Here is a 17,918-nt window from a genome sequence, read left to right on the forward strand (position 1 = left end):
TGTGAGTGCAGCGGACCCAGGAGAAGGGCTGGGGGTTTCAGAGGTGGCCGCGAAACATCTGACACACACCCACGCCACCTGTCACGCAGCTGGAGGCCGGGAAGAAGCCCAGCTATGGTCCTTGAGCCCTGAGTGCTGAGGTGACACGCAGGCACTCGGCTGAGGACTGAGGCAGCAGTTCGGCTCCTGGCCTCCTGCCTTCTTCACCCCACACTCATGGCCCAGCATGAGTCACAGTGAAGCCACAGGCATCTGCCCTGGGGCCCACGGGGGACCCAGCTAGACCTGCTGTAGACCCAGAGTCACTGAGCCTGCTCAGAGGGCCAGGCCCCGGGGCGGTGCTGTCGCCCCAGGTACACAGCAGACAGGCAGCTGTCTGCAGACACGCCCCTGGCCATGCTGTCCCAGGCCCTCGTGGGCCCCCAGCTGCTTGTGGGTGCGTGTGAGAGAAGGTGGGCGGCCTCTGGAAAGATATGTCCATGGCTGAGCAGTGGGGACTGGGGACCCAGTCGTGGGCCTTGGGGACCTGCCTCCCACCATTTCCTCTTGGTTTTGGTTGTTGATGAGCGGAAACTACAGTTACTGGAAATGAGAGGTTTGGGGGAGAAGCCAGAGTTTTGAATGTGTGTATTTTTCCCTGACAGCTTTTTAGTAAGAGATTCTGAGCTAAGGCTGGGTGGCAGGAAGGGTGCTCAGGCCTGGCCAAGACAGCAGCAGGGGACAGGTGGGGGCTCTGGCCACATTTCCACCTCTCTGTCTCTCCCTCCTTCCACAGAGGGCCTGAGTGAGGTGACTACCTCTGGGCCTTCTGAGGGTGGCCCCATGGGCAGGCTTCACACCCCCTACTTCCCCTTCCAGTGGTCAGAATGAGGGAGGCCCTGTCTGACTGAAAGCCAGATGGGGGGGGGGGCAGTATGTCCCAGTGTCCATATGTGGCAGGGGCTCAGACCATGGTGACATCCTCTCACAGTCGTCCAGGACTCAGGGTCCCACACAATGCAGGTAGCTGTGGTGTGTACACTTGGGTCTGGGGCAGTGATGGGGGAGGCTGCAGCCCTGTGGGTGGCCCACAGGTGGACACAGTCCAAGCTGGTTGCCCCACACTGGCTTGCCGCCCCTGCCTCCATTCCAGCACGCTGCTCCCACCACCTGAGGGTGCCAGAGTCCATGGCACAGGCCACTGAAGGAATCGCGTTTCTTGCACTGCCTGGGTGGTGTGACCTCAGGCTGCCCACTCGCCTCTCTGAGCACCCCTTCCTCCTGGGAGGATGAGGGACCCAGGCTCCACGAGGGGTGGGGAAGCACCCCTGGGAGCTGCTGGCAGAGGCCGTCCACTGCCTGTATTGTTATTTTTAATCCAGTGTTTTATTTTGAGCTGACTGTAGATTCCCATGGGCTATACGAAGTAACACACTGGTCCTGTGCGCCGCTCTCCCCATGGCCTCCGTGGAACCGGTCAGTTTAGCTTTACTCCATGCTGGAGTGCATTCCTCTTGCCCCGCGGCCTGGCCTCGTCCAGAAAGCTCGCCCAGAGACCAGCCCCAAGATTTGGGCAAGGTCACGCAAGGGCAGAGGGTCAAGTTCATCTCAAGAACCTCTCACTTTCCCCACTGGGAAAAGGCCCAGACAGCCCTTGACCCATGCCAGCTGTCCCAGGACCCCTGGGTGTCCCCAGGGTCTGACATGCAGGTCTCTGCCTCATCGGGCCCACCCGGCTTGGGTGCAGCTGCCTGGATTCCGTCTTTGGGCACTTGCTGTGTCCCCAGGAGCCTCAGTGGCTGTACTGGGCCTGGGGAGACAGTGAGGGTTGCGAGTGATGGAAGAATGCAACAGGGGCTGGCCCTCCTTTGTCCTGCCCAGTGGCCAGCCAGGATAGACTCTATCCCCTTGTCCCCAGTGCCAATGGACGTCATGCCACCTCCGGCACTGAGGGTGAGGGAGGTAACAGGTGTCCAGTGCTGGTGTGACCCTCCTGCTGGACAGAAGGGGTGCAGAGGAGCTGGGGCCCAGAGAAGCTGGTTCCCCAATTCCCAGGCCTCTCACCCAAAACCCCGCCCCCACCCCGGGTTTTGTGTTCCAGCCAACGCTGTGAGGATATAAGAATGCATTGTCTGTTCTGGACTGGCCCTCTGGCCGGTCTGGGGAGATCAGGTGGTCAGGTGAGAAATCCAGGCTGCCTGGCCAGGCAGCCGGGGTGCGTGCACCCCCTCCACCTGCCCTTGGAGCCCCTGCCGGCTCCTTAGCTGCCTCTAGGGGGCGGCCCTGTTCTGACAGTCTGTGAGTCACCCTCCACCCAGTCTGGCCACCATTGGTGGTGAAGAAGGTTGAGAGCTGCATTCGTATCCAGGTGGCAGCATGGGCATAACCCGCCTGAGCCCCGATTTTCTCATCTATAAAATGGCCCTGGTGTGTACCTGCAGGGCAGGTGCCAGAATCCAACGAGATAAAGCTGGCAGCCTCCACATGCAGGTGGCGGGGGGTGGCCTTGTTTCCTTGTTCTGGAGTCCACATATGGGGTCCTTGGTGTCCTCCCACTGCAGTCTCATGACGCTGGACACGGAGCTGGGGCTGCCCCTGAATGCCTGCCCACTTGTGCGGGAAAGACGGCCCTCTCCTCTCCTCTAACTTCCTCCCCACTTTCCCCCCCCTCCCCCCCCACAGCATCTGCTCCTATGAGCAGAGGCAGGAAGTTGCCAGAATCATTTCTGGCTTTGGCACGGAGCTCAGTCTGCAATTGCTGACTTAATTAATTGAGTTTTGGATTAAGCCCTCCCCGTGCACCCAGCGTCGCGAACCTACTGATTCCTCAGCCTCTGGGCTCCTCCCTGCTTGGGAGCAGAGGCCCCTGGCATTGGGGTCCCTGGCCTCCCTGGCGGTGGGGGCCGCAGACTCAACAGGCTCATCCACGTGGGTCTCGAGGGGCCGTTTGGGGTTGCAGGCATTCAGGGAGGACACATATTCCAACCTTGTCTCTAGCTTGGGGCTCTGTCTTTTGGGGACCAGGTGGGAAGTTCCCCCATGAATGGGGGTCAGCAGGCTTTACTCACGCCTCACAGCCCATGGGGCTCCCTTGTGACAGCGCTTCCTGGGAGACCTTGCTTGCGGGTGGTGTCTTTTGCAGTGCTGGGAGGGTTCTGGCCCCCCAGCACCCCGCCCCACCCTGTGTGAACCTGGGCTTCTCTACCCTGCAGCTGCTCTATCTCTGCATGTGCCTTTCCGTCCCTTCAGACAGGCACGGGCTCGCTCTGGGGGGCGTGTGGGACAATGAGCGTTGGGGACATTGTCTTGCCTGCCGTGGGAAAAGTGGCTTCCCGGGAGGGTAGGTTCTATCCCTCACACAAAAGGCTTCCCCGGGGGCCAGGGCCGGGGGCCGGCTGGGGCCAGGATGGGCCCTTGCTTTTCCTGTACTTCCTCCTTCCAGCATATTTTAAACCATTCAAAGACGCAGCTTGGGAAAAGGACTCCAGACAGAATTGCCTAGAATGCTATGAGCAGCTGTTTGGACCGGAAGGACCGGCTGCAGGGCCCGTGGGCACGCTCCACACCTCCGCCCCAGACCGTGTCCCCACTGCCATTCTGGTCTGAAGGGTGACTGATGTTTGGGTTTGGGGTCTGTCTGCATCAGACCTGGCTGCCCCCCCCCCCCCCGGGAGCCAGGAGCAGCCTCCCCTGCAGCTTTGAGCAACCCCGTGGCTGCCAAGGCTGGAGGTAGCAGCTCCACACTGAAGCCCCCGCTCCCGCACCCACCTGACCCCCGCCTCACCCCCATGTCCCCTGGCTGGCTGTAATGAGGTGGCGAAGGGGACTGGAAGCAGAAAGGGGAGAAGACTGGGAGACTCCAGGTGTCCTTTGGAGCACAGCCCAGTCATTGGCGGGGGGTCCTAACCCATCCCTCAGACAGGTCTCTGGACAAAGGTTCCTGCAAGTTTGAAAGGAAACTGGGACTCTCCCTGCTGTGGCTCTTTGTCCTGGGGGCTTTGGGAGGTGAGGGCAAGTGGCCTGAGCAGTAACCTGGCGGTTACTCTGTCTCCCTGAGGCTTTGTTCTTTGGAGATTTCCCAATGGAAGGGAACCCGGGTGGGGGGAAGGCCAGCAAAGGTCCCCAAGCCTCTGACCATGCTGCCGGGAGCACATCACCCATTAGCAGCTAGTGCCTCCCAGAAGGTGGGGGACCCCTGCTGGGATGTGGGGGTACTGGACTGGCCTCTGAAAGGGACGGGCTGAGGTCCCAGGAACCCTCCCCCCCCAAAAAAAAATCTTGGCCAGGGGCCTTTGGGCTTCCTGACCTACTACCTCTGGAGCAGAAGTCTGCGGGCTCAGGTCTGGTACTGCTCAGTCCTGTGTTGTCCTGGCCTCAGCCTTCCCCTTTATCAGGGGTCAGGGGCGGTTCTGTTCTCCCAGGCCAGGGGTCTCAGAACCTCCTGCCTAAACGGCCCGGGTGCGAGTGGCCTGCCTGCCTGCCTGGTAGTGGCCCCTGGTTTTGTGTCCATATTGGTGGTTTGGGTGGAGGCCCTTGAGCTTTAGTGGGTCTTTGCTTAGTACTGCAGGACCAAGCTCTGGGGAGGAGGGGGCTGCACTGAGCTGTCCATGCTCCCTATCCCCTCGTGAGTAGTGGACCCCGGTGACCCTGAGTTGGTTACAGTGTACAGAGCAGGAGCCCAAGGACCCCAGACTTTCCTTTCTGGGTAGAAGGCCTGTGAGGGGAGGCATTGCTGGTGTGGGGAGGGGCTTCTCAGCAGGCACTCTGCAGGCAGAGCCCTGCCAAGTGGGGCATAGGAGCGAATGGAGTGGGAGGGACCTCTCCTGTGTCTCAGCCAGACCCCCACGCAGGCAGGCAGCCTGGGGATGGGTGTGTGGGGAAGAAATAACCCCCCTTTATTGCCCAGGAGTACCCACTCTGCTGCCCGGGGAGATGGGGAGATGGGCTGGGAACGGCACTGAGAGGGGCGCCCTGTGGAGCGCAGGTGGGACGGAATCCGGCCTTCTCTGCTCCACCTGTGGCATTTCTGCTCAGGACAGGTGGAGCTGGTTAAGGACAGGAAGCTAAAGGCCAAGGCAGGATGGCTAATTATGTCTAGGAGCTCCTCCCACAACTTGCCCGTGCAGGCTGTCTGGCACCATGTGCGAGAGGCTAGGGACGTGCAGAGATGTCCCTTACTGTGTTGGGCCACGGGTCCTGGGCCCCAGGCAGGGCAGGTGCCTTCGTGCCAGGAAAGCCCTTGTGTCCCCCACACTTTCCTTAAGCAGATGTACGTCGCTTGGTGCGCTTGGTAAATCTCACGAGAATCAAATCCAGCATTGAGTCCCCTCGGCCCAGATGGTCAGGTGACCGGGCGATAACTCGGATATGCACAAGGACCCTCTGTCAGCACAGTGCCCTGGACCCCCCGCTGCACCCCCCCCCCCTTGCCTGTCTTGGTAGGATAGCAGGTGGCAGACTGCGAAGGAGGAACTCTCCCCACCCCCAAAGGTCCCCTGATTGAACTACATGTCACCAGTCCATTGGTGGAGCCCCTAGGAAGCACCTCCTCTGGGGTATGTCTGGTTCCTCCTGTGGATGGAAGGAGGATACCACCCCCCCACACACTGGTCCAGGTGCAGGGCCCACCGCCACCCCTCGGCTCAGCCCCACTGGACCGGAAACTCCTTGAGGACAGAACTAGCAAGTCCACCCCACACTACTTAGTTGCTCCCTCTTCTCCCTTCCCATTTGGGGTGGAGGGAGCTGTCATCTGTCCCCTGGGGGTGGCAGATGGCCGCTTAGCTTAGAAAGGAAAACAGCACAGTTAGAATTAGTCCCGGGTGAAAGGTCGAGGCAACATCTGCCTCCGGATGCTTTCTGGAGTCGCATTTCTATGGAGTGCGCTGGGGGCAGGGGGAGCTGGGCACAGTGGAAATATTGAGGCCGGGAACAAAGCGCAGGCCAGGCTGTGGGACAACAGGCACAGTGGCCATTTGGCGCTCCTCCGGGCGGGCAGGCGTCTGCTGGAAGCCCAGCCCCTGGGCAGCCCTGCTCCTGCAGCCCCCAGCCCCACCCTCACTCACCTGCTGCCGCCTGGGGTGCAGGGTGTGTGGGGATGGGAGAGAGGGCGAGTGGGGGCGCAGAGGCTGGGGTGACCTTCAGGAGGCAGCTGAGGAAGCGCCCCTGGCGTGGGCCCCAGGGCACCCTGAACTTGGCAGTGCAGTGGATGGGGCAATTCTCCAGCCTGGGGGTTGTCTGCGGCTCCTGGCCTGGGTGCTCCCCGCTACTCCAGCAGCAAGGGTGGGGGGCCGCAGGAGGCACTGGTAGGGTCACTGAGACCCTGGCCAGGCTTGGTTGGGTGTGACTTCCCTTGCCAGGCCCGGGGAACCTGTCCCCACCGGGCACTTACAGTGACCCACCAAGACAGATGTCGAGGACAGAATGGCCATGAGGGGCTTGGTCACCCACACTTGTGGCCCCAGCCATGTCCTAGCAGGGGCGTTGCAGTCCCTCCCACCTTAGGGAAGTCTGGTCACTGTGGGCAGAGGAGGTGACAGGTGTGTGTCCCTGGGAAGACCCAGTGTTACGGCCAGTCTGGGAGAGAGGTGGCATGAGCTGGAGGCTGCCCAGAGCTGGAGCAGGAGCCTGGGGGTCCGGGGAGGAGGGGTCCTCAGCACTGACCTGAAGCTGCTTCACACCCCGCCTCCCCCCGGTCCTCCCAGGCCCAGACCCTGCATGGCTTGGGGAGCCCTCCCTCCAGCAGGCCTTGGTTGCACCTTGCACTGGCACTCCCCCGCAGAGCACCTGCCTCCACTGTCCCACCTCCCTGTGGCTCTGCCTGTCCTGTAGCTGGGGTGTTGGTGGTAGATGGCGGCCGGGCCCAGGCCCAGGCCCAGCCCACGAGCCGCCGGAATGGGCAGCATGCCTTCACGGCAGTATCCACCAGGCCTGGGCAGGAGTGGGGAGACAATGGGCCCTCTCAGCTGCTGTTCCCCCAAGGAGGAGCTTCCCTGGCTGCTGCCCCACCCGCCAGGGTTGTCCCCTCCCCCCCCAACGCCTGGCTGGGAGCAGCTGCTGCCTGCGTCCCCTGCCACAGGCGCACCTGCTTCCCCGTCACCCTTTGTCCATGCTGCTGACGCCTGATTTATTGGGCGTATTTTCCCTCTGGTTAGCCCAGCATAACGCAGCCCGGCTGGCTGTGTGCGTCATTCCAGGTGGAGTCTTCCACAGTCCTCCACGTTGGGGTCCCCATTCAGGACCCGGAGTCAGGAGAGCAGGGGGGCTGTTCACGAGGACATTGCCCCATGGCTGGAGGGTTCAGGGTGCACATCTGGTCCATCTGGGGACACCCAGTGTCCTGACACAGGGTGCTGAGCGGGGGTTTGCTGTGGTGGCAGGGGGCCCTGGGTATCCCCTGGGACCAGTGACGAGGCCTCACCCACGCAAAGTAGGGCGCTGGGCAGTCTTGTCGGGTGGGCCTTCCTCTCCTTGGAGCCGGTGGGTGGGGGCACAGAGGGCCAGAGGAAGGCGGGGACCGGGCAGGCTCCCACCCCACTTTGATGACCAAGCGCCCTCTGTGCGGCACCCACTGCCTGCAGCTCCGTCGGTGGCTGGGAAAGAAGAAAGCCTTTCTCCAAGTGGGAGCGAGAGCCAGCTCCTGCCTGACAATGGGGAGCATTGATAGGTTGGGGGAGGTGCTGCCTCTGCTCCCCACCCCCGCCCAGTGCTCCAGTCCCAGTGAGCTCGGCCAGGGCCAGGACCAGGCGGCCTGTAACTGGATCCACACGGGGGGGGGGGGGGGGCTGCTCCCTTCCCCGGGAGTGTGGCCTTGCAGGAGCCCCCAGCACTAGGGATGTGTTCCTGAAGTCTGCCTGTCACCAGGAGCCAGCCGTCCCTCCCCCTGCGTGGTAGGGGCAGATGCCTTGGTTCAGGCCTGAGTGGCCTCCTTGGGCCCTCCTAGAGGCGGCTGCTTGTTTTCTTTAAGCCAGTTGGTTTTGGACTTTTGGTGTCTGGCAACAGATGGTGGGCCGGAGTGGCCATTTTGCGTCTGCCCTGCCCTGCCCAAGCTGCAGCCACAGAGAAAAGCCTTCAGGGACACAGATGTCTCCCGGGCCGCAGGGTAGGGGGCAGCCCAGTTGCTAAAAAACATGCCCACCCATGCTGTGGGCAGAAGGGGAGGCAGTGAGGACCAGCAGGCTGGCATTTAGGTGGCCACAGCTTCAGATGCTGGCACCAGGGGCAGCCCCTCCTGGGTAGGGCATGAAAGACGGATAGTACAGTGCCCAGGAGAACCTCTTCTTCATCCAGGGCGCCAGAGGCGCCCCGCCACCCACCCCCCACCGAGGTGGGAGAAGGCCCTGCCCACCAGTGCCCAGGGCTGTGGGTACAGCATGGGGGCTGCCTTCCCAGGCCACTGTGGGAGGTGGAGGGCGTGGGGGCTAGGGCCAGGGCAGGGGCACGTTCTGCTTCAGAGCCTTTGCCTCTGGGAAGAGTGATGCCTGGCTGGTCCCAGAGCCTGTGCTGAGCTTTCCCGCAAGAGCAAGACCACAGGTGACCTCGGTTGGCGGTTTATGGCCCAATCTCTAGAAGCTGGACCAACAGGTGGCCAAGGGGGGGTCCTGGTGGGTGGGGAGTCAGGAGCCCCCTCCTGGCTCATAGGCTCCTGTGGGGGGAGCACAGACCTGTAAATGCCGTGGTCCTCTGCCTGCCCGGCCGTTCAGAGCTCGTGGAGGACACTCCCGGCACCTCATCCCCAGCTGTAATGCGCGTGGTTCTGGTCCAGCTGATGTGGCTGGACCTCTCTCGTGAAGGGACACGCTGTGACTTGGTATAAGTGCGGATGGGATGGGGTGTGGGCCTGCGTCCCAGCGAGATCCCCATCAGGGAAGCTCCTTGAAGAAAGAATTCTATATCCCAAAACAAATGGTAAGCCAGTCAATCTGGTGTCTGTGATTCTCCCACACCTGCCGTCATGTTGATACTGAAAGAAGAAAGAAAGTTAACTTTTTTATTACCCAGGCGAGGCATATTCACTGTAGAGAAGCTAAAGAAGTCAAAGCCCCCCAAACAAAAGATTTTACAATGCACCCTTGCCTCCCCTGGAGAGTGGCTGTGACTGGTCTGCGTGGCCCCTTTCCGTGGCTTGCTTGCCGAGGTGCACGTGTGGTCACATGGGTGCGTTTTGAAATCAAAGCTGGGTTCTGCCAAACATCCTGGTCTGTAGCCCGTTCCCCAATGAACATAACTATTCTTTTTTAAATGGAAGTGAAATTCACTTACCATAAAATGATCCTCTTGAAGGTGTACCGTTCAGTGGCACTTGGCATATTCAGTGTTGTGCAATCATCTCCCGTCTGCTCCCAGAACACGTCCACCACCCCTCGAGGAGCCCGCGGGACACCGAGCAGTCGGTCGTTGCCTGGTTTCAGGGCCCGCCCCCCTGTGCCCACTGCCTGGGTGGGGCCAGCAGCCTCTGGTGCTCCCCAAGGGGCAGCCGTGGCCCTGAGAGACGCGGTGCTGAGGGGCAGGGGCAGCTGCTTGGGGGAGCCCGTGGAACTGACCACTCTGCTGTCTGCCACAGCTGCAGCGGGGCCTTCGTGGGCCAGCGATGCCAGGCGCACAGCCCCTGCCTCAGCGCCCCCTGCAAGAACGGCGGGACGTGCCATGTGGTAGACCGTAGCGGTGGTGTACACTACACCTGCAGCTGCCGCCTCGGCTTCTCCGGGCCCCTCTGCCTGACACCCCGAGACAACGCCTGCCTCGCCAACCCCTGCCGCAACGGTGGCACCTGCGACCTGCTGACACTCACGGAGTACAAGTGCCGCTGTCCCCCAGGCTGGTCAGGTAAGGGATCCTCAGCCGGGCCTTCGCCCCGCTGCCCATGGAACGTGATGTGTGGCAGAGGCCCGGCCCCTGTCGGGGGCTGGGAGAGGGTCCTGGGCCATCCTTAGGCCGTAGGGTCTGTGATCCAGAAATAGCTCCAAGCGTCCACCCTAGAGCCCCCATGTCCCTTCTAGCTCTGGAGTTGTCTGGTTTCGGCTGCCCTACTCCAGGGCCCCCACCCCTCCCTGCCTCTGGGCAAAGGGACACCCCACCTTCTGTCTAGGAGGGCAGGGGCCCTCTGTCAGGAGCTGGGGTGCTGCAGTGCAGTTTTTCAGAGTGTGGGTTCCGAGGGAAGACAGGCTGGGTCAGATTTGGGGCCACCTTCGCACTCCGGCATGTGTCCTAGGAGGGCTGGTTACTCAGCCTCTCAGAACTACAGTCCCTTGCCTGCAGAAAGATGGCTGGTCCTGTGGTGGGGTCCTGAGGATTAAAGGGATGATGGGTCCATTCCAGGCCATCACCTCCCTGGAGCTCGGCGGGGGGCCCCGGCTGCAGGGCCCAGGGCGGCCGGCATGACCCTTTCATCCCCCTCACCCACCAGGGAAGACGTGCCAGCAGGCTGACCCATGCGCCTCCAATCCTTGTGCCAATGGTGGCCAGTGTCTGCCCTTCGAGGCCTCGTACATCTGTGGCTGCCCGTCCGGCTTCCACGGCCCCACCTGCAGGCAGGATGTGAATGAATGTAGCCAGAACCCTGGGCCCTGCCAGAACGGCGGCACCTGCCTCAACGAGGTCGGCTCCTACCGCTGTGCCTGTCGGGCCACCCACACTGGCCGCCTCTGCGAGCTGCCCTACGTGCCCTGCAGCCCCTCCCCCTGCCAGAACGGGGGGACCTGCCGCCCCACGGGGGACACCACCCACGAATGCGCCTGCCTGCCAGGTACTGCCGATGGCCAGCCCTGAGGAAGGGCCAAGCGTGTGGGGATGAGGTACCCAGTGTGGAGGAGCGTGGGGTGCTTAGGGGGGCAAGTGGGGTGCCCGGGTGGGCCGGACGGGGTGTGTGACCCTGGGTATCACATGGGGGGAGGGTGGGTCTGGACTAAGGAATAGTTTTAGGTCTGTGTAGCACCAGGAGCCATCCCCAACCCCCACCTGCCCACTTCGAGGTGGGGTCTTCTGTGACTGGACAGCTGGGTCCATGACCCCCAATGCTCCTCCACTGTGCCAGGGACCCAGGGCCCTTGCAGCCCCCAGGAGCGGCTCCTCAGTGAGGAGTGGCCCTGGGCGTGTCTGGCTGAGGGGCCTCCTTGGGCGTTCCCTCCTGAGGCAGCCCCTGGGACCATGTCCCTGCCCCGAGCCTCCTGGAGTGGCAGGCATAGCCTGCTTCCAGCCGCTCGTGAGTCCCCCTTGTCTTGAGTTCTCTGGAAGCCACCTGCAAGTTGCAAAACCCCCTCCCACCGCTGGCTGCAGGGAGTATCTGCACCTGTTCAAGCTGGGGCTTCCCCCGTTTCCCGGGAGCGGCCTGGCTGAGGCTGGCACCGTCACTTCCCCCAGCATTGGCCCTTCCCTTCCTCCTGTCCCCGCTTATCACCTGTGAGTGGGGTGGGGGTGACGGCAGGCGCAGCCCCCCTCTTCCGCCCACTGTCCCTCCATTGTCTTGTCGTCCATACTGGTCTTCCCTCAATAGTTTTTGTTTGAGTAAATTTTGTTGCTGATGATCTAAAAATAATAATGACGAGGTTTGAAACCTCTTAAGTCTGTCAGCAGCACCCCATGGTGGGGAGGGGGCGCGAAAGGGGAATTGGTGGGGTGTGGGTACTGGTGGGGCACAGGGCCCGGCTGAGCTGGGGGTGACCTGGGGATTACCTCAGTCCCCATGCACCCTGGCCAGTCTGGCCCGGCTCCTGCAAAGGGGAAGTGCTCTTCTTGCCTCTGGGCTCCGGGGCGCTGTCACCGCAGCCATGCCTCTGCGTGCAGACAGGCCCGGCCGTGCATTTCCTGCATGTCACTGGGTACTCCCCTCGCCACCTGTCTGCCGAGAGCTGCTGGTTGCTGGCTGCTCGGCAGTCTCTGGAGAGCTGAGGGCTAAGCCCTCTGGCCAGGCCTGTCCCCGGACTCTAAGTTCAAATGCTTTCTTGGTGGCTGTGTGACCTTGAGGCTGGGACTCCCCCATGGGTCGTGGAGCCTTGGTGAGGACTGGGGGAGGTGGGACGGGGTCATAGGGCCCCCACCAGCGGACTCTCCATGCTTGGAGCTGGTGTGTGCTGGCCCTGCCTGGGGGTGGGGTGGGCTGAGCACCTCCTGGAGAGGGTGAGCCTCCGACAGCCCAAGTGGGAACCAGAGGAGCCTGGTCTCTGCGCTCTGATTTTGAGGTACTCCCCAAGACCACTCTGATTTGTATTTTGGATTTTCCGGGCCTCCTGATTTTGTTCCAGGGCGGCTGGGGTGGGCGGCTCGGTCTCCAAGGGCAGGGGGTTCAAAGGCACCTGGGAGGGATGTTAATTAGCAACTGGCTGCAGGTTTGGCCATTGCCAGACACACCTTTCTGGGTTGATCATTGACCCACTGGGAGCTGAGTGGAGTAATAGCTGACACACAGCAGGTCGGCCCCAGGCTGGGGAGGGGGTGGCCCCCGCACATTCATCCCTGGGACAGCCCCCCTGCTCCTGTCTCCACCAGATCCCAGCTTGGCAGCCTCCCCAGCCCCCATGCAGCTCCCGTTTGATGGGGCACCCATGGCTCAGCATTCCCAGCACAGTGCCTGGCCCACGGGCAGTGCCCAGTTATGAGAACTCTGTGCCCCAGAAGGGTTTCTGCGACAGACCTTCAGACCTGTGTGCATGAGTCCCCGTCTGTCTAGCGCCCTTTTTCAAAAGGATTTCTCCGAGAGGAGCATGCCGCCTGTGGGCTCTGGAGTGGGGTGCCTGGTCACAGGAGTGGGGCGTGCAGGGGACACACTGAAAGGACCCCAAGGCAGTGGGCATCGCAGGATGAGGGCCTCGGCTCGTGCCGCTTGACCCTGCAGGAGGGCTGACTGGGCCCTGGCTCCTCCTGCTGCAGGGTTTACTGGCCAGAACTGTGAAGAAAATATTGACGACTGTCCGGGAAACAGGTGCCAGAACGGGGGCACCTGTGTGGATGGGGTGAACACCTACAACTGCCGCTGCCCGCCGGAGTGGACAGGCACGTACATGGGGAAGCAGCGGGGGTGGTGGTCAGGGGCCCGGAGCTCAGTCCAGGCCAGGAGGGATGGTGTGACCCGGGCGATGGAGAGTCCCGCCCCAGCGGTCAGCACACATGTGGGATCTGCTGGTCTATATGGGCCGTTTGCAGCCCGGCCCTAGGCAGCCCTGTGCCAGAATCGAGTCCCCAGGTTTGAGCCGAGCTTGCTGGGCAGGACACAGTCTGACACAGGCCCTGGCCTTGGGGGGGCTCGCTGTCTGACAGGGGTGATAGACATGCATGGACCCCACTGCACCTATGTGCACACTTAGAGCAGGGAGACGAAAAAGCCCCCTCTGGTGCCATGGGTGCAGGGGAAGAAGTGATTCTGCCTGGCGATGGGTGGACGAGTGCTCCCAGGAACGCTTCCTGGAGGTGGCGGACCCGGCATCTGGTGGGGTGAGGGTGTCAGCCTGCAGTGGAGGGGCCTGGAGGCAGCCGCCCGGGCCAACGGTCCTGATGCCACCACAGGCCAATACTGCACCAAGGACATGGACGAGTGCCAGCTGATGCCCAACGCCTGCCAGAACGGTGGGACCTGCCACAACTCCCACGGTGGCTACAACTGCGTGTGCGTCAACGGCTGGACGGGCGAGGACTGCAGTGAGAACATCGACGACTGTGCGAGTGCCGCCTGCTTCCACGGCGCCACCTGCCACGACCGCGTGGCCTCCTTCTACTGCGAGTGTCCCCACGGCCGCACAGGTGAGGGGGCAGGTTCTGGAGCTTTTCGCCGCCCTTGACGGGGGTCCCAGGGCCAGGCGGGAACAAGGGTGATGCCTGCCTCAGTGGGCGCTCTTGGGCCAGGCCTGGCCTGCGTGACCTTGCTCGGATCACAGACTGGCTTTTCAGGACCCCCAAGGATAACCCGGGAGGGGTTTTTCTGGAGTGAAGAAGGGCAGGGGTGTCCGTGGTCAGGCCTGCTGGCCCATCCACAGGCTCTCTCGATAGCGTCGCAGTAGGAGGCCCCTCCCTGAGGAGTTTGGGTGGGGCTGGAGCCAGCTGTGGGCAGCTGGCCGTTCCCAGGCCGGGAAGGGGCCATGCCCTGCTGACCACGAAGCCCTGCTTTACCCAGGTCTGCTTTGCCACCTCAATGACGCTTGCATCAGCAACCCCTGCAACGAGGGCTCCAACTGTGATACGAACCCTGTCAACGGCAAGGCCATTTGCACCTGTCCCTCAGGGTACACGGGGCCAGCCTGCATCCAGGACGTGGACGAGTGCGCGCTGGGTACGAAACGGGCGGGGGTCAGCTGGGGACAGGGACCTGGTGAAGGTGGACTCTGCCCTCAGAGGGTCCCCAGTCTGGTGGGAAGGCGGGCAGGCCCGTGTGTTCCAGACACCGGGGTGCCGGGAGCAGCCCCTCACTGTGCTGTACCCCCAGGTGCCAACCCCTGTGAGCACAAAGGCAAGTGCATCAACACACTGGGCTCCTTCGAGTGCCAGTGTCTGCAGGGCTACACCGGGCCTCGCTGTGAGATCGATGTCAACGAATGCGTCTCAAACCCGTGTCAGAACGACGCCACCTGCCTAGACCAGATCGGGGAGTTCCAGTGCATCTGCATGCCTGGTGTGTGGGGCCTGCCTGACGGGAAACCGAGTCCGGCCAGACCGCCCCTGGGAGCACCCCCAGCCTCCACGCCCATCAGGCCACAGCCTCCGCCAGCATCTGGGGGAACCGAGGGGGGCCAGGCCTGGAGGGCATGGCAGAGTGGGTGGGTGGGCTGCAGGAATAGGCGTAGAGGGTGCCGGGCAGTATGCTCTCGATGGCTGGAGCTGGGCATCGCTGTCTGTGCCCAGAGCCAGCCCAGCGGGGCTGTGGTGAGGCCACCAAGACCATGCCTGGGGCTGAGCTCTCCATCCCCTCCCCCAGGCTATGAGGGCGTGCATTGCGAGGTGAACAAGGACGAGTGTGCCAGTAGCCCCTGCCTCCAGAATGGCCGCTGCCTGGACAAAATCAATGAGTTCCTGTGCGAGTGTCCCACCGGTGAGGCCTGGCCCCCTTGGGCTGTCCCCCACACGCTCCCTCTGGCAGAGGTGGCCAGGAGCCCTGATGCCTCGCTGTGGGTGGTCTCCGCCCAGGCCCAGGCCTCATCCTGCAGGAGCCCCTCCTGTCCTTCCTACTGGGGGCCTGGGCTGCAGGGTGAGCCCTGCACCTCCGGAATAGAAGCGGTGTTTGCAGGCTTCTCCCACCGTGCAAGGCCAGGCTGGGCAGGGGTACTGGCCCCTCACCTTGCTGGGTGTGCTCGCCCAGGGGTTGGGAGAACCCAGGGCCCAGAGACTGTCCTCCTGGCTGCTGGGGTTTCCCTGGCGAAAAGGGTGCCCTGGGAGCAGAAGCGAGCTCCCTGAACTCCTGAGGGGCTTGGGCGGGGAAGAGACACCAGTCTGGCTCTCTGAGAGGTCATGGCTCGGGGGAGCCAGCCTGCAGTAGACATGATGGCTGGGAGGGCTTGAGGCACCCCCACCACCCCCACCACTGAGGGAGGGAGTCTGTCCCAGGGAAGTGTTGCGGGTCAGAGCCTTGTGTCTCCTGAGATGTAAATCAGCCATCCCAGACACCTCCCAGACTCAGAGCAGGGAACCCCATTCTCTATGCGACTGGGCTGTCACCATAGCAACCGCAGTCAGTCTGGGGACAGACCCTTCTATGGAGGCACCGGGAGGGCTTTGACCTGAAGCTTGGTAGCCAAAAGGGTGGGGAGAAGAGAAATCTTGGAGGAGGGGGTCGTTGGATGAGCCCTGGCCAAAACGCGCTCAGGAGCTCATGTCCGTGTTCCCTGCTCCGGTTCTCCTGGGCTTGGCTGCCGGGCCGTGGTGCCCGCCTCCTCTGACAGCCGCCCCTCTCCTGGACTGCAGGCTTCACTGGGAGCCTGTGCCAGTATGACGTGGACGAGTGTGCAAGCACACCCTGCAAGAATGGCGCCAAGTGCCTGGACGGGCCCAACACCTACACCTGCATGTGCACAGAAGGTGAGCCGAACAGAGGGAGGAAAAGCAGGTGTATAGGGTCCAGCAGAGCGGGCAGTCAGCAGCCTGGGCCAGCGAGGTGACAGTGTGGGGCCCGTCGTCCAGGGGCCAAGAGCAAGGCTCAGCTCTGACCCCAGCAGTGGAGGGCGTCTCAATAAAAGACAAACCCTCAGTCCTCCCAGGTGGCAGCAAGTGACCTGGGTCTGGTGGTGGAGTCCTGGGGCAGGGGACGGCCTCGTGGGCAGGGAGCAGCTGCCCTGAGCCCCTGCCCCTGCCCTGCAGGCTACACGGGGCCCCACTGCGAGCTGGACATTGACGAGTGCGACCCCGACCCCTGCCACTACGGGTCCTGCAAAGATGGCGTCGCTACCTTCACCTGCCTGTGCCAGCCAGGCTACACAGGCCACCATTGCGAGACCAACATCAATGAGTGCCACAGCCAGCCCTGCCGCCATGGGGGCACCTGCCAGGACCGTGACAACGCCTACCTCTGTCTCTGCCTCAAGGGGACCACAGGTGCCTGGCCCGGCTGAGTGGAGGGGGGTTAGGGGATTGGGGTGCTCAGGAGCTGACCACCACATGCCCGTACTCCCCAGGACCCAACTGTGAAATCAACCTGGACGACTGTGCCAGCAACCCCTGCGACTCGGGCACGTGTCTGGACAAGATTGACGGTTACGAGTGTGCATGTGAACCGGGCTACACAGGTGAGCAACCCCAGAGGTCAGGGACTGGCAGCGCTCTGTACCCCCCACCACCACCACCTAACCACAGGGGCTAAGGCTGTGCTCAGAGGTCAGGGTCAGTGATGGCCCCAGGGTCCTGGATGGGCCAGGTCTGGGTGAGCCCAAGGGTGGGATGGTGCAGGCCACTGCCCAGGGCTATCTGGCAATGATATCTGCAGGGTGAGGCCCAAATTCAGCCAGCCTAGGAAAGCCACTGTGTACCCCATGGCCACCAGCTGGCCGCAGTTGACCGCAGCAGAGACCATGGGAGGACACGGGTGTCCTCGAGCCGCTGGTCCCAGCTCCGAGCTGGCCCAGCAGGCCGAGAGCAGAGCCAGGCTCGGGGCACACGCTGAGCCCTTGAGCAAGTCCTGGCCTCTGAGCCTCCGGTGCCTGTCCTTCGGGACAGTGCAGGCTGTACCCCCAAGGCTATTGGCAGGGTGCCTTGCATGAGTGCCCATGAGTACCCCGCACAGAGTGCTGGGCCAGGCTGGCTCGTGCTGCGCTTACACACGGGACACTTGTGTCAAGTGCCTTCTCGCCTGGTTTACACCACAGGACACGGGATGAAGGGTTGCTTACCATCCCGGCTTAACAGGCAAACGGAAGCTCAGAGAGGCCAGAACCTGCTCACCGAGACCCTTCATCCTTTTCTGGGGGTCATAGGTGTGAGAGCTGAGCCCTCTACGCCCCCCTCCCCACCTGCCCACAGGAAGCATGTGCAATATCAATATTGACGAGTGTGCCGGCAACCCCTGCCACAACGGGGGCACCTGCCAGGATGGCATCAACAGCTTCACCTGCCGCTGCCCCGAGGGCTACCACGGCCCCACATGTCTGTCAGAGGTCAACGAGTGCGACAGCAACCCCTGCATCCACGGGGCCTGCCGGGACAGCCTCAATGGGTATGAGGCTTGGACACACCCACCCGCCCCTCCATTCCCTGGTCACGGTAGCCCTGCCCCCGGAAGGCAGCCGGTGGGAGCAGGCTGGGTAGGTGACTGCACAGAGCTCCAGACAGGCCGGAAGTGGGCCCTGGGCCAGGTGAGTGGGTGGGCAGCCTCCCCCCAGGACAGGTGTGCTGTCTGCCCCGAGCCCTGGCCCAAGCCTTGGTCATGGGCAATGTTGGCTCAGGAGGCTGAGTGATTCCAGAAACTGGATGGTGCAGCGGCAGCTGCCAGTGTTTCTGTGATTGTTTATTGTGAGTTAATGAGAAATGAA

General features: G+C 62.7%; 1 protein-coding gene across 2 annotated transcripts in view; it reads left to right on the forward strand.

Moving 5' to 3' along the window:
• The window catches only part of NOTCH1 (notch receptor 1), a 46,103-nt gene that overhangs the window by 9,421 nt on the left and 18,764 nt on the right, over positions 1–17,918 (forward strand). For both annotated transcript variants that reach the window (XM_081067313.1, XM_081067314.1), the window contains exons 3-13: positions 9,542–9,804; positions 10,385–10,723; positions 12,844–12,966; positions 13,477–13,710; positions 14,081–14,236; positions 14,390–14,575; positions 14,879–14,992; positions 15,862–15,975; positions 16,255–16,488; positions 16,569–16,679; positions 17,410–17,602. In XM_081067313.1, coding sequence (XP_080923439.1) covers positions 9,542–9,804; positions 10,385–10,723; positions 12,844–12,966; positions 13,477–13,710; positions 14,081–14,236; positions 14,390–14,575; positions 14,879–14,992; positions 15,862–15,975; positions 16,255–16,488; positions 16,569–16,679; positions 17,410–17,602 — 2,067 coding nt within the window. The remainder of the gene's footprint in view (positions 1–9,541; positions 9,805–10,384; positions 10,724–12,843; positions 12,967–13,476; positions 13,711–14,080; positions 14,237–14,389; positions 14,576–14,878; positions 14,993–15,861; positions 15,976–16,254; positions 16,489–16,568; positions 16,680–17,409; positions 17,603–17,918) is intronic.

This window comes from Rhinolophus hipposideros (assembly GCF_964194185.1).
Source record: "Rhinolophus hipposideros genome assembly, chromosome: 11".
Taxonomy (NCBI): domain Eukaryota; kingdom Metazoa; phylum Chordata; class Mammalia; order Chiroptera; family Rhinolophidae; genus Rhinolophus; species Rhinolophus hipposideros.